At 36.2% G+C, this 15,881-nt stretch overlaps 1 protein-coding gene across 1 annotated transcript in view; it reads left to right on the top strand.

The window, feature by feature from the left end:
- The window catches only part of LOC138323179 (serine/threonine-protein kinase SMG1-like), an 86,127-nt gene that overhangs the window by 2,435 nt on the left and 67,811 nt on the right, over window positions 1-15,881 (top strand). The window contains exons 5-26 of the mRNA XM_069267589.1: window positions 31-112; window positions 371-418; window positions 850-975; window positions 1,201-1,371; window positions 1,861-2,016; window positions 5,023-5,095; window positions 5,458-5,606; window positions 5,944-6,045; window positions 6,278-6,354; window positions 6,607-6,799; window positions 8,100-8,230; window positions 8,609-8,770; window positions 9,133-9,242; window positions 9,498-9,594; window positions 9,870-9,971; window positions 10,370-10,555; window positions 10,862-10,964; window positions 12,140-12,341; window positions 12,780-12,910; window positions 13,046-13,210; window positions 13,419-13,573; window positions 15,299-15,527. Of these exons, the coding sequence (XP_069123690.1) occupies window positions 31-112; window positions 371-418; window positions 850-975; window positions 1,201-1,371; window positions 1,861-2,016; window positions 5,023-5,095; window positions 5,458-5,606; window positions 5,944-6,045; window positions 6,278-6,354; window positions 6,607-6,799; window positions 8,100-8,230; window positions 8,609-8,770; window positions 9,133-9,242; window positions 9,498-9,594; window positions 9,870-9,971; window positions 10,370-10,555; window positions 10,862-10,964; window positions 12,140-12,341; window positions 12,780-12,910; window positions 13,046-13,210; window positions 13,419-13,573; window positions 15,299-15,527 (2,950 nt within the window). The remainder of the gene's footprint in view (window positions 1-30; window positions 113-370; window positions 419-849; window positions 976-1,200; window positions 1,372-1,860; window positions 2,017-5,022; window positions 5,096-5,457; window positions 5,607-5,943; window positions 6,046-6,277; window positions 6,355-6,606; window positions 6,800-8,099; window positions 8,231-8,608; window positions 8,771-9,132; window positions 9,243-9,497; window positions 9,595-9,869; window positions 9,972-10,369; window positions 10,556-10,861; window positions 10,965-12,139; window positions 12,342-12,779; window positions 12,911-13,045; window positions 13,211-13,418; window positions 13,574-15,298; window positions 15,528-15,881) is intronic.

The raw sequence follows: 15,881 nt of genomic DNA, 5'->3' as shown, positions 1-15,881 counted from the left end.
TATCTGTAGTTACAATTATTTTTCTTGCAGATATTTCCACTGGCTCTTTGATCAGACAAACAATATGATTGAGGATGATATCAAATCCCTTTTCCTGGACTCCTTACTTGAGGTACGTATTTCTACTTGTTGGTTTGATATTGATTTCTGGAGTGGTATAACACAGCATTTAAATAAAAAGTCATTCTCTGAACTTTCCTACTCTACATTCGTAACTAGGTATTAATGACTTTTAATTATTATAAATCTGTATGTACTGATGCGGTCAAAATATGGATGACACATGACCTTTATTCTGTTTGAAGTTTACTTTTTTGCTCCATTTTGTGTTGGTTAATACATATCATAATGTTATGTTTTCTTTTCAAAGGCATTGAAGCATGACGAGAAAAAGCAGTCAACAGGAAATTTGATGCCGGTGAGTTTCCAAATCATATAATTGAATCATAGAACTTCTTGACAATATGCTTAAGACATCCAAACAAAAGAGAAATGACATGAGAATAAACTTTATCAATCTGGAAGCAGAAAAAAGATTACTCATTAGATACTGTGGGAAAGACACATGAGATAATACAGCGCTTAATGGCAGTAGCCTGATGGGAATGGCTGGAAAGCCATTTAGGTGAAATATGATTATACATCAATAAGCACTGAATGGTCAACTTTATTACCAAGTAAAGAAATGAGAGAGATGTTAATACTGACAAAATAATTTAATCAACACAAAAAGGTGAAGATATTTATTTTCAGTAGTCTGTTGGAGAAGAATTTTAACAATAATAACATTAAATAGTATTTACCCCGATAGTAAATCCTGTGTTTCTGATTTCAATGTTTCTGTTACAGATGGTGATGACCAATGTCCAAACCTTGCTAGAGAATGCAGACACCCCAGAATTACTGATATCAGTCATCAATGTTATATTGCACATAGCCAAACATTACCAACATATATTTGACTCTCACTTCAGGGTAAGTTTTCTTCACAAAACAAAATTTTGATGTCAGATTAATTTTATGTACCACAGAAACATGTTCTTTGTAAATTGTTATTTTCACAGTCAACCCTTGTTAAATAAAACTTGTGTAACTTGAAGAATCTGCATATTTTGTTGATTCAGACAATACAGAATACAACATAATACAGAATCTTTCATTTGTTGCTATGTCATGTGGAATTGTTTTTAACCCAAACAGGACACAGTGGATATCTTAGTGGGCTGGCACATTGACTCCTCACAGAAGGACTCTCTGATTGATTTCACATCTTCAGCCCTCATTGATTTCCATAACTTCTGGGTGATGGATCTGTCCTTCTCTATTACCTTACTGGGACAGTTCTTAGAGGATATGGAGGCTTATACTGAGGTAACAATAATTCTACATCCAAAGTAATACACTAAACATACACATTTTTGCACATTTTCGGTAGAGAGCTCAAACACAAATTCAAATGTTTCATGAATAATGGGAATAATTCATGTACCACATGATACCAGATAACGTTTGTGCGGAACTATAGTTTCTATTGTTGATGAAGTTATTTCAAAAGATGATATCCTGCACTAACATCATTTCAGTGAGAAGATTACAATAAGTTACATTCCATAACCACTGGAGATATTAGTCCTGCACAAACATTATCGGGTATCACATTGTATGTGAATTAGTTCCATTGTAAAAATGTATAGAGCCCTTGATCACATATTTACATATTTATGTAATCGTGAATAAGTTGAAAATAAAGAAGATGTTAAATATTGTATACAGTTTACAGTAGCTTTCACTTTATCCACAAGAGAGGTATGAAGTACAATATTTGGTGTAAGGAAATTCAATATGTTATATGTGTTGTAGGACCTAACATACAGTGGATCTGATCGTATCTATGAGGAGGACTGTGTGTGTAAGATCTCTGCCTTACTGAAGGTCTTCACTACAGTGGTAAAGAGTTTAGGGGACAGCTTACACCCAGGGAACAGTAGTCAAATCACACGCGAGTATATCATAGAGGTAAGTCTACAACTAGTATGTCACTGATAGAACCTCTCCGGGAACAGTAATCCAATCACACGCGAGTATATCATAGAGGTAAGTCTACAACTAGTATGTCACTGATAGAACCTCTCGGGGAACAGTGGTCCAATCACACGCGAATATATCATAGAGGTAAGTCTACAACTAGTATGTCACTGATAGAACCTCTCGGGGAACAGTGGTCCAATCACACGCGAATATATCATAGAGGTAAGTCTACAGCTAGTATGTCACTGATAGAACCTCTCGGGGAACAGTAGTCCAATCACACGCGAGTATATCATAGAGGTAAGTCTACAGCTAGTATGTCACTGATAGAACCTCTCGGGGAACAGTAGTCCAATCACACACGAGTATATCATAGAGGTAAGTCTACAACTAGTATGTCACTGATAGAACCTCTCCAGGAACAGTAGTCCAATCACACACGAGTATATCATAGAGGTAAGTCTACAACTAGTATGTCACTGATAGAACCTCTCCAGGAACAGTAGTCCAATCACACGCGAGTATATCATAGAGGTAAGTCTACAACTAGTATGTCACTGATAGAACATCTCCAGGAACAGTAGTCCAATCACACGCGAATATATCATAGAGGTAAGTCTACAACTAGTGTGTCACTGATAGAACCTCTCGGGGAACAGTAGTCAAATCACACGCGAGTATATCATAGAGGTAAGTCTACAATTAGTGTGTCACTGATAGAACCTCTCGGGGAACAGTAGTCCAATCACACGCGAGTATATCATAGAGGTAAGTCTACAACTAGTATGTCACTGATAGAACCTCTCGGGGAACAGTAGTCAAATCACACACGAGTATATCATAGAGGTAAGTCTACAACTAGTGTGTCACTGATAGAACATCTCCGGGAACAGTAGTCCAATCACACGCGAGTATATCATTGAGTTAAGTCTACAACTAGTGTGTCACTGATAGAACATCTCCGGGAACAGTAGTCCAATCACACGCGAGTATATCATAGAGGTAAGTCTACAACTAGTATGTCACTGATAGAACCTCTCCAGGAACAGTAGTCCAATCACACACGAGTATATCATAGAGGTAAGTCTACAACTAGTGTGTCACTGATAGAACATCTCCGGGAACAGTAGTCCAATCACACACGAGTATATCATAGAGGTAAGTCTACAACTAGTGTGTCACTGATAGAACATCTCCGGGAACAGTAGTCCAATCACACGCGAGTATATCATAGAGGTAAGTCTACAACTAGTGTGTCACTGATAGAACCTCTCGGGAACAGTAGTCCAATCACACGCGAGTCTATATCATAGAGGTAAGTAAGTCTACAACTGGTATGTCACTGATAGAACTTCTCCGGGGAACAGTAGTCAAATCACACACGAGTATATCATAGAGGTAAGTCTACAACTAGTATGTCACTGATAGAACTTCTCCGGGAACAGTAGTCAAATCACACACGAGTATATCATAGAGGTAAGTCTACAACTAGTATGTCACTGATAGAACTTCTCCGGGGAACAGTAGTCCAATCACACGCGAGTATATCATAGAGGTAAGTCTACAACTAGTATGTCACTGATAGAACCTCTCGGGGAACAGTAGTCCAATCACACGCAAGTATATCATTGAGTTAAGTCTACAACTAGTATGTCACTGATAGAACCTCTCGGGGAACAGTAGTCCAATCACACGCGAGTATATCATAGAGGTAAGTCTACAACTAGTATGTCACTGATAGAACCTCTCGGGGAACAGTAGTCAAATCACACACGAGTATATCATAGAGGTAAGTCTACAACTAGTGTGTCACTGATAGAACCTCTCGGGGAACAGTAGTCCAATCACACGCGAGTATATCATTGAGTTAAGTCTACAACTATTATGTCACTGATAGAACCTCTCGGGGAACAGTAGTCCAATCACACGCGAGTATATCATAGAGGTAAGTCTACAACTAGTGTGTCACTGATAGAACCTCTCGGGGAACAGTAGTCAAATCACACGCGTGTGTATATCATAGAGGTAAGTCTACAACTCGTATGTCACTGATGGAACCTCTTCTAGAACAGTGGTCCAATCACACGCGAGTATATCATAGAGGTAAGTCTACAACTAGTATGTCACTGATAGAACTTCTCCGGGAACAGTAGTCCAATCAGACGCGAGTATATCATAAAGGTAAGTCTACAACTGGTATGTCACTGATAGAACCTCTCGGGGAACAGTAGTCCAATCACACGTGTGTATATCATAGAGGTAAGTCTACAACTAGTATGTCACTGATAGAACTTCTCCGGGAACAGTAGTCCAATCACACACGAGTATATCATTGAGTTAAGTCTACAACTATTATGTCACTGATAGAACATCTCCTGGAACAGTGGTCAAATCACACACGAGTATATCATAGAGGTAAGTCTACAACTAGTGTGTCACTGATAGAACATCTCCGGGAACAGTAGTCCAATCACACACGAGTATATCATAGAGGTAAGTCTACAACTAGTATGTCACTGATAGAACATCTCCTGGAACAGTAGTCCAATCACACACGAGTATATCATAGAGGTAAGTCTACAACTAGTATGTCACTGATAGAACATCTCCTGGAACAGTGGTCCAATCACACGCGAGTATATCATAGAGGTAAGTCTACAACTAGTGTGTCACTGATAGAACATCTCCGGGAACAGTAGTCCAATCACACGCGAGTATATCATAGAGGTAAGTCTACAACTAGTGTGTCACTGATAGAACCTCTCGGGGTTAAATGACATTTGCTTTCAATAGGATGTTAAACTAAGAAATTAAAGTGTTATCTTTAGTTAAGAAAATAATGCCAGTAAACAATAAAGAAACTTTAATCTGTGTTAGCTATCAATACTTCCAAGATAACCCTTGTTTTATCAACAACATCCAAAAATTATAATCTTTATATGGTGTATTGGCTATGATGAGCAGCTCAGCACTATGTATTGTACTGTTGGCCAGGTCCTGGACAGAATTGTGAAGAGTGTGGAGACGGTGGTGAAGAGCTACTTCTCAGAGTCTGTACTTATCACCGGTAAGTTAAGCCTGTTTATCAATGAATGTGAAACTGATTGGAAATGGATTTCTTTTCTGTGTTCTTATCAGGAAATGAATATATATATAAATGTGTTCTTCCTTCATTTGTTTGATTATTTTATCAAAAGTTATTGAGATAAAATGAGTTAAGATGTTCTTTATATTTCTATTTGCTAGGATCCTTAATTATTTTTTGTATACATATAAAGTAGAATGTAAAAGGAAAACAAATTGCTGTCAAGTACTTCTTTACCAGACCTTTTTATTTAGTTGTTTTAGTCTTGTAGGACTTTGGTAAGTTGTTCCGTTGTGATGTGTTTATAATTTGGTCCTACTTTTATTACATTGTAATCCCTACAGCCAACCGTTGTGTCTGTCTACTGGTCCACCAACTACACACAGAAGTGGTTCACAGTACCGGTCTATTGTCCTTCATCCTTACCCAGACAGGACGAGTTGGCCTGGTCAGCTACAAGTACATCCACTCGTTACTGACCACTACACAGAAGGTCAGTTCACAATAACCTAAACTTGATGATAACTGGAAAACTGTAAGGGTTATACTCAGAATATATCCAACTTACCCCAGAACTCCAAATCAGATCAGTTCTAACTTAGTTGTAATTTATTTGCTGAAGTTAATAGTAGGTGGTTCACATACTTTTATATTAAATAAAACCTAGTGTTCCAGAGGAAAAGTAGATGTAGAAATAGCCCTGGACATATTCACCTGAACGGTCTTGAGCCGATGAATGTCAGAACATCTCCCCTAAGTAAACTGGAGGAGTTCAATAAATCCAGTTTATCTATGCTGAGAGCATTACTGATGTCTGTTTGGATTTTCAGGTGATAGAAATGTATGGTACACAGCTGACAGTGACATTTCTGTCACAACTCCTCGTGCCTGGCTCTCTATTCCAACAATGTCGATTCTCACAGAGTGAGCAGGTATGCTAGAGTTTCTTAATTAATGTCTTTTATGAATAAACCTACTGAATTTGCTTTGTAAACTCTATTGCTTTTAAAGCTATGATTAATGCCAAAATATTTTTCTTTGTGTCAATTCTTTAAAAAAATAAAGTGTATAGAGTTTTAAAAGATTCATGGTTAGAACTGAAGTCTTAATGTTGTCTCCTTTTGTTACTAATGTAGCTGTTTAATATGTATATATAATTTACAGGTTGTTGAACAACTGATGGCACTGTACCATGATATAATGGCTTTAAAGAGTGTCCCGCTTCTGGAGGAAGCCTACAAGTAAGATCTCGTTCCAGTGATCTAAGTTTCTGGTTTAATAGCTGTAGGATCAAAATATGTGATTTAATGTAGCATTAACTGTAAATTAAAATTTCATTAATTGGCAGTTAGTTGCTTTCAATCAATTTACATTTTCTGGGCCTTTCTTCCATGCATGATTTGTTTTTAAATGAATGGCAGATACCACTTTCCAAAAAGATTCAAATTTTATATGGAGTTGTTAGATGACGGTGGAGATTATAATGTTTCAAGGTTCATTGTCGGGGACCTACAGCGAGCGTATAACTTGCTGTTAGTGGAAGCTGGAGAGAAAGTGATGGTGGACCTGATCCCTAATAACCCGTTCCAGACTACACTCTACACGACTATCCAGGCTCAGACGGTCTGTGTGTTTAACCTGTGTGCCCTAGCTGAGATTGGCAACACCAAGAATAATCTGATAGCTGTAAGTCTTACACATGAGTTTGTCAAGAAATTAAGGCTGATTGAATGACTTTGACTGGTTTTGGAGCCATGTCAACATCTCATGTCTAATATATATACAGTCAAACCTGTTTTAAGTGACCTTCCAATGGAAGTTCAAAATATGGTCGCATATGACAGGTGGTCGCTTAAACCAGGGTCAATAATGAAAATAATTACGTACCAGATGCATGGTAAATCGTAGAATGCTCCATTAGGATGCATACGGTAATTAGGCCTACATGTACGTCGTGATTTACATGTGAAAATCGAATGTTTTACTTGCCGATGTATCAAAGTTATACATCAGAATAATCTAGGTTAAAGTGTCTAAAAGAAACAATATCAACTGGAAATATGATATAGATAAATGTAATTACGTACCAGAAGCATGATCAATCGCAAAATGCTTTAATTTACGGAAAATCGGCCGACTGCAGTGTAGCTGTTTACAATGACAACAAATGCCAGACTCGATTTGGCTTCAGATTTCTGCGGGATCGTTATCAAGAAAAAAGGTAAATAACCATCAAAAATGATGAAACATCAATACACAAGTTATTTCTATTATTTAAATATCATGTACGTTTAATAAATGTCTGTAGACAGCGATAAAACAATGTAATGAACGACTGCTACAATTGCACACATGTGACACATATGTTGGCAAACAGGTTATTTCCCGGAATTCTATAAAATCATTTCGCTGTGATTTCAGTGAAATAATTAGCAATCAAGTTGTACGCATATATTTCATATAATATAGGATACAATAGCGATCTTGTAATCATCATTCTGTCGTAATACATCGCCTAATCAATTTCTTATTTCTTTAATGGAGATTTTATTCCAAAACTTCCTGTTTCAGTTTCAAAATAGTCACATATGAACACATTATGGTGTGGATTTTTATGGTCGTTAGTCGCGTTAGGCAGGTGGTCATTGAATTCAGTTCATTTATATAGTAAATATCATTGGGAGGAATAATTAAGGTCGCATAAGACAGGAAGTCGCTGAATACAGGGGGTCGTTAAGACAGGTTTGACTGTGTTAAAATTGATCATGTCATTGACGATGTCTGCCATAGTAGCACCGCATATATAGATGATGTCATTGTTAATAGGTGTTAACTGTCTTATATACATTATGTGAATTGGAGTTATGTTTCCCTAGCAACCTCGGGTTAACTCAATTATGTGACAGGATACTCTGTAATGTCAAAATGTCTGGATTTGTCTACAGTATCACTTTAGCATAGGAATAAAATGAGAATTCTTTTGTAGATGTGGGCTTTATCTCCCAGTATATTTGATCTGATCAGTCAACATTTTGATCCCCTGGAAGTGTCTATAGCCGAGAGATATCCAGCCATACAGTATGCCATCCTCAACGCTCTCTTCTCTCATTGTACCAGGTATACATTTGTCATTTACCTTTATAAACTAGTTCAAAGTCTGAACGGCTGAAATCAAAAGAATCACAAATATTTTAAATTCTTAATCTAGTTCTCTTAGAGAAAAATCACTAACTTTCAAATGGTTTTCAGAAAGTCAATCTTTAGATGAAAACCCCAACAACCTATAACAGATATTTTGATAGCAGGAAATAAATTCAAATTCTTAAACACTTAAAAATTACATCAAACACTTAAAAATTACATTAAAAACATGTTGTACATACCCTTAATTGTCATTGCTTATTATTTGAATTATTTGTGTGATTTGAAACTATTCCATGCGGTCTTTTTAAATTTTAGGTAGCAATTGAGAAAATTTATATTTGCCTTTTACAGACATGGAAACTTTATATCCAGTAGCAGTTTGTTGACACAGAACTCGTACAAGGAAGGCTCCGTTCTCGCTAATGTCAGTCCGACGACCAGCAACAACTTCTCACGAGTTCTTCGACTTCTCACAGGTCTATTGGGCAGTAGCAGTACATCCTATGACAGTCGGTGAGTGTGATATGATATGTATCAATTATTGGTCAAGTGGTGATAAACCGTGCTAGTGATAGGAAGGTTTGCATCCTAAGTTATACCAACTTTGGAGATATAGTGGTTGGTGATAGAATTACTCGAACCCCAGTTTGGGTATTATGTTATAGGCTGAAAAAGATATTTGGGTACTGACCTATCTCATTCGTATATAAGTGGAGACATTTGGTGTAACAAGGGAAAATCCACAAACAAAAACTACAAAGCATTACAAGAACATGATTGTATCCTTGTTATGGAGTTTAATGAGCTTAATCAAAAGTTTTGTCCAGTATTTTTTCAATAAATGAATATGTATGTTTGACTTGTTTGTGTCACAGTTGCCTGTGCCTGAAGTGGATTGGAGACATCATTTCAAGTCTCAGCAGTAGCACACATATCTTTTCCATGGAGGATTTTGTTATCCTGATCAGAGTAGTCATACATCTTGGTAAGTATTGTATTGTAATAAAACATCAGGTACTGTATAAGACATCTGTTCCCAAATGAAGTTTCATGAACGAATAATTTCCATCCTAATCATATTGTAGCAAGGTGTAACTCTTTATGGCTCAGACCTGATGGGTGTTAGTTCTTTTAGATGTCAATCAGTACTGTGTTGTATTAGTCAAGAATTTTTGTGGATTTAATTTAAAATTTAAATGAAATGATAAATGCAATCCTTTGACTATGATTTGTGATACAGGACACAATCAGGACCTCCAGACTACCATGTCAATCTGTCAGTGTCTACAGAATATCTTCAGGATGAATAACAATCTCCCAGCATCAGTAAAGCAGAGGTAGGACTATATAAGCTGATGTTGTCATATCTAATATGGCCTTATTGACTTATGTAGTAATGGCTCACATCAGTAACAGCTTATCATCGCAGGAATACATTGTTTTATGTGATCTTGTTCTGAGAATTCTTGCAACATATAGTTTGGATACAATATCAATAATTATTTGGTAAATAATCAACAAGAATCTCAACTTTTGGACAGTTTTGAATAGTGGAAGGATTAAAGGATTAAATGTGATATAAGATATGTTGATAATGTTGGGCGTGTTACAGAAGTGTAAAGCTGAGTGTGTACAAGCTGACAGACAACAGGACGGAGGTGAGGGAGGCGTTCTTCAAACTTCTCAAACTCCTCCCAGTCAATGTAACCACCAGGTGAGATTTAATGTATAGACTTTAATGCTTCCTTTAGACAAACAACATCATTTGTCATTTTTTGTCATTTTATTTTGTCACGCCTCTTTTTGACTCGCATAGTGGTAACATGTAACATCATACAATATTCAACAGAGACTAGAAAGAGACAGAGAAGTAAAGAAAAAAAACATGTATTTTAAAAGCCAATATGAATGTTTAGAGAGAATTAGAGAGGAAGAAACTGAATATTGTAAAAAACTGAATATTGTAAAAAAAAAATAGATAAAAAAGAATGAATATTGTAAAAAAATTGGTAAAAAAGAATTAGAATTGAAAATATGATAAATACAAATTTGATATTTACACCACTATGTATTATAGTATATTACTAATAACATTGGTAATGTCAATTTCAGACTGACCAGTCTGTTACACCTGTGTGACGACAGTGACCAGGCTGTTAGTCTACAAGAAGGGGCCGAGGGGGTCACTGCTGCCTGGCTAGCTAAGGGTTACCACACTAGTCGGATCCCTAGCGGCGGTTTTCACTCCCTCAACTTCCGACATGTGATGGCCTTCATCCTCAACAACACACACCCTGTGTAAGTAGCCAGTTATGATGCTTGCTCTTTTGGGCTTTTTGGTCATTAAAGTTTCTTATCTAGCATACTCGTGTATGAATGCTTAATCACCTAAAACTGAACTGAGGGAGCAGTACATACTGTTAGATTGTTGTCATATTGAACATGATGTCAGAATGGAATTCATGTTTCAAAACATGTTTCTCTTTCTTTAGCTCACTGCTTTACTAATACCTCAATATTTGCCTATCTTGGTCATCTTTCTAAATGACTCCTGTCCATATCATTACTTTTGTCTCCATGACGTTTATCCATTTATATTTACAGCCAATCGGGAAGCTGGAATTGGCTAGAAGCCATGTTCTATAGCTGCCAGGCGTCACCTCAGGACCCACGCCATGCCTCTGACATGTTCAATCTACGAGACTTCGTAAATATCAGACTGCTATTATTAGTCATCTTTTTCAAAGCATATTGGAACCCGATGTTCGTCATGGTTTTTAATACAACGCGACTAGTGTTTGTATTAATGCTATCTGGTTTACTATTGATGTGTAGGACTGAGTAGGACTTGCCCTACAATGACATCTAGTGGTGACCTCTTGAACCATTTCATTCATAAACTTCCATTCATAAATTCCCTATTCATTGAATAATATTCCTTTGGACCAATCAGTAGTCATGGGAAGACTGCCTTCTGATTGGTAGAACACACAGAATATAATACATAGAGTGTTATATAATACACAACCCATCTAGGTCATCGCTGTACCTTATGCCAGTACTCTCCAACTGTTGCCTGCTGGTGACTCCTCTGTCCAACTTACATAATCTCTGTTAATGATAATTCAAATTGGACTTACTATCTAAGGCTTATAGACATAAGAGTTTTAAAGTAAAGTAATCATATGTCCTTTTTGTGTACTTAAAAATAATGTTTTTAAATGAATGTTAAACACAGATCTTAGGTAAAAGCAGAATAACTTATAAGGCTGCCCTCATTTGTGCATGGTTTTACCAAAATAAGTGTATGTGCAACATAAGAAACAAGAGTATATATAGGATTAAAACTCATTTTAATGAAGACTTGTTTTCTTTGTAATTTTCATGTAGGAACTTTAATTAAGAAAAATGTGAAACAAAACATATGTATTTTCTGTGATCAGTTGAATGTTCTTGAAATAATTGATATTAAAGTCTTTATAATATGGTTTATATATTTTGATTTTGGAAATTCATTTGATTTCATTCTATTTTTCTGTTTCTGCTGCGTTGTATTTGCAGTACTTTGAGTACTTTGATTTCATTTACCTTTGTGTAAAATTTGAATTGGATATCAATTTTTAAAAAGGATATTGAAGAGTGGTTTTCAAGATATTTATCAGATTTACTTGAGATTTTTAGAGATTGATGATGATCAATGTGTAAATAATTTTTCAACAATTGATAACTATATGATAAATGTAATGTTTTGTTAAAATGTATTTTTTATTTTTCATTGTGGTTCTTGTCATATCTCATTAACAATTGTTCTGGCTCTCTAGATCCACTGAGAAGCTAAACATTTGTGTCCATTACATTATCTGGTAGTTGTTTCTACTGTAGGTTGATGGTAATGAAGGTATGCTATGGTTCTGGGCCACCTGGGAGGCAGCCCAATACTGTGTGTTAAACCGTCTGAGGACTCCGCTCGGGAAACCACAGGAGACTTTTACCTCTATAGAAGGAGTCATTAAAAAAGTGGCCATAGATATGCAGAGCCACTTACATGAGGATTCAGACAAATCCAAGGGAGAGCAAAAGAAAGGTGAAGGATTCAAGTAAATCATGGAAATATTTGCATCAAAGGGATTTTTTTCTTTCATTGATGCAATATTTTTATTTGCAACTCACTTTTGATCAATAATGTTGTTTTCTTGACATAATGTATTATTATTGCGGTGATATTTAAAAAAAATCCTACAATTGCTTTTATATATGATAAAGTAATAATTTTCCTTGATGTTTTAGATTTACTTATAGCTTTCAATGAGAATTCAATTTCATTTCTATACCTCTGCTGTGTATTTCTGGCCTGTTGAGATCATATTGTGTCATGTCAAATCCTGATTTCTTATGGAAAATGAGCATTTCTTCCTTACATATTTTTCTTGTTTCAAAACCTATTTAGATTGTTGGTATAAATTAAGTTGTAAGGTAAACTCTCATGATATTTCATCTGACTGGTTTGTCAATTTATACACAGCATCAGAGAAGAATGGAGAGCTAGGATGTCACCTTCGAGTGCAGCTTCTGCTATCATTCATGGAACAGTTAGAGAAATTACTCTACAATGCTTACGAAGGATGTGCAGCAGCCATGCCAATGGCACCAAAGGTAGGTTTGAATTTCCATGGAACTTAATTCAAAAATTGATATAAAACATATTTGGTAAATCATTACAAAGCATCCATATGAATTTTGAATGTGTTTTCACTTTGTTTCAAAAGTTGTATTAATACTTTGTTTTAGGTTGTTCGGACATTTTTCCGCACAAACAAAGCTACATGTCTTGAGTGGTTGTCAAGGATACGCTCCAATATCATCAAGATAGCTTTGCATGCTGGGATGCCAGCCATGGCAGTAAGACAGGCTCATGAGCTGCTCAGGGACATGAAGGAAAATAACAATACACAGGTAATGTGCAATATAAAATGGGAAGATAATATGAATAGTTCAAAAGAATACATAGATGAAATATGATAGCTATAACAGAGCCACTTATTCAGTTTTCATTTTTCAGTAATATTTATGAAAAAAGATATATACCTTTAAAATATGCCAATTATTCCCTGTTGTTCGTCTGATGTGTCTAATCATGGATGCTTGTAATTTCCCCTTGTAGAGCCCGGAGTTTGAGCAGACACTTGTGTACCTAGTACAGGCCCTGTGTGACCTGAAGCAGGCCGACGCTGTAACAGGACTGTACACCTGGTGTAAGGACATCACTGGCAAGAAGCTGTCTCTCATCAAGGCTGCTGTAGAAAAGGCTTCAGGACGGTAAGGAATCATCGTGTCCTTTTCACCTGTCAGAGTAGAAATGTCCATAATCTACTATTTCTTTTGTCTGTTGTCATGTCATTGGATAGTAATATATACATGTTCTTCTCATAACTCAGCAGAGATGGATGTTTAGTCACTAATTTTCCATGATCGATCTCTATACTACATTTTACTGGCAATTAATGTTTTGGATAAAAATTCACCAATGTGAAGCTTTGTGAAATGTACAAAATATAGATTCACAAAAATAAGGCAGTGTGCAATGTACCAAACGGAGGTCATTTTGACCCTTTTGACGTTTGACCTTCTTGAAGAAAACTCTTTCAAATTGTAATTTTTTGCTGGAATATAATACTTTTGTCATCATTTACACAAGTGAGCTAGAGTGTCAGGTAACAAAAGAAGGTTAATATGACCCTTGTTTCAAAATTTGACCCACATTAAGGAACAGGCTTTAAAGTAGCACTTGGGAATGACTAGCCAAGTGGCGAGTGACCTCTAAATTTTACTCGCCATATGTTGTCAAGCGAAATTTATAAGTTTCAAATATTGATTTGATGTGTTAAGAGCTTTATTGAGACACCTTACACTATTGAGCAAGCAGATACAAATATACAAGTATTAAAAACATGAAAAACATAATTTTGTGTTGGTCAAAACTCTTTTTATTCAACGACTGCAATGTACCACCAAACAGCCTCTGTACTTCAGCTTCCTTTTTGTTTTAAACCATTTTTCAATCTGTTTACATTTCTATATACGGTAATATAAGTAATTTATATATAAATGTATAGTAATTATCAATATATCTCAAATTTATTCAGTTACTAACTCATATCTCGCCGATTAGGGTTATAATATTTGATTTTAAATTGAATAAATTGGGCCTAATACCTCAGGCAGTCATGTACAAGCTTCCAAGAGTCCGTTTTTCGTTGCAAATGTCTACCAGCGGCTTGGAATTTACACTGTAGTTCTGGCTTGGCAATTCTATACATGTATGCATTGACGAACTTCATGTGCATATCTTGCAATGTTTGAAGCGATAACAGTATCATGAATGTCTTACTGTCTTTCTGTGTCACACAAGCGTCTGTCTCTTTCGTAACAATCAGTAGTTGGACACAAAGTCTATTTTGCCGGCCATTGATTAATTAATAATCTGTTCACACATCTTTCAAAACATCGTACCTTCGTCATGTCTTAGCCACAACATTCATTCAGCCATGTCGAAGCGTTTGCTTCCTGTCGATGTATTGGCTTCAGTCCCATTTTTCACATGAATCCCGAGTCAAATCTGCCATTGTTTTCTGTTTGTTTTGACTTTTTAAAGCCAAAACAAGTCAGGGGGATTTGCTCCAGCCTTTTTGCCGCCACATTGCTACTGATACACGCTGTAGGGTCATCAAGACGCTTTACAGCATGCAGTAATTATGCTTTTAAGCGCTTTTCTGACACAGATTAGATATATGTTACTACTAAAAGAACCGAACACAAAATAAATCCGGAAATATTTAGGAATTTTTTACTCGCCGTTTGGCGATATATCGTTAATTTTAACTCGTCTTTGGGAATATTTACTCGCATATGCGAGTAAATTTCTCTCAACTTTGAGGCCTGAGGAAACAAAATTGCATATGTCTTCATCTCTCACTATGCTATTATTACTGTTTCTAACTTGACGAACATGCATTTGACGGTCTACAACATTTTAATGTTCAGGTATGAAAATGCAGCAGCTGAGTTTAAGTCAGTCCTAAAGACGATGCTGTCCTCAGATGGCTCGGAGGATATAAGGACAGACAGTGAAGGCAGTCGGGCATCTGGAGAAATGGTGATGCCAAAGAGGATCACAGGTATCCTCAGTAAGCAGTCGGCACAGATACAGCAGTCACAGCAGCAACATGACTCCTCTGTACACGTTAATAAACTCAACATGGTCGTCAATCAGGTATGTCTAATCTTTTATGACTTAACCATTTTTGTGTGCCTGCAAAAAGACCATGTATGTATCACCTATATTGGCGTCTGCATCAGTACTGACAATGGTGTCTGCAAAGAGGTTTCTGTGCCATAATTCAAGTACCCATTGACTAATCAAGTTTAAAAAACATGTTTCTTTCCAAAAGTGCTTGCTTGGAATTGCTTTTCATCATAAAATATCGGAGGTTATGGTCTCTTACTCAATCACTCAAGTAGTACATCTATTTCATTAGAGTTCTTGATTTGACACGAAGAAATCATGTAATAAGGGGATGTGCAGTTGTAGATGTACTATTAAATTATTAAGTATTTTAACATACCA

This window comes from Argopecten irradians, chromosome 5, assembly GCF_041381155.1.
Source record: "Argopecten irradians isolate NY chromosome 5, Ai_NY, whole genome shotgun sequence".
Taxonomy (NCBI): Eukaryota; Metazoa; Mollusca; class Bivalvia; order Pectinida; family Pectinidae; genus Argopecten; species Argopecten irradians.
Note: the sequence above shows the minus strand (reverse complement) of the source record. Positions and strands in the feature narration are given on the sequence as shown.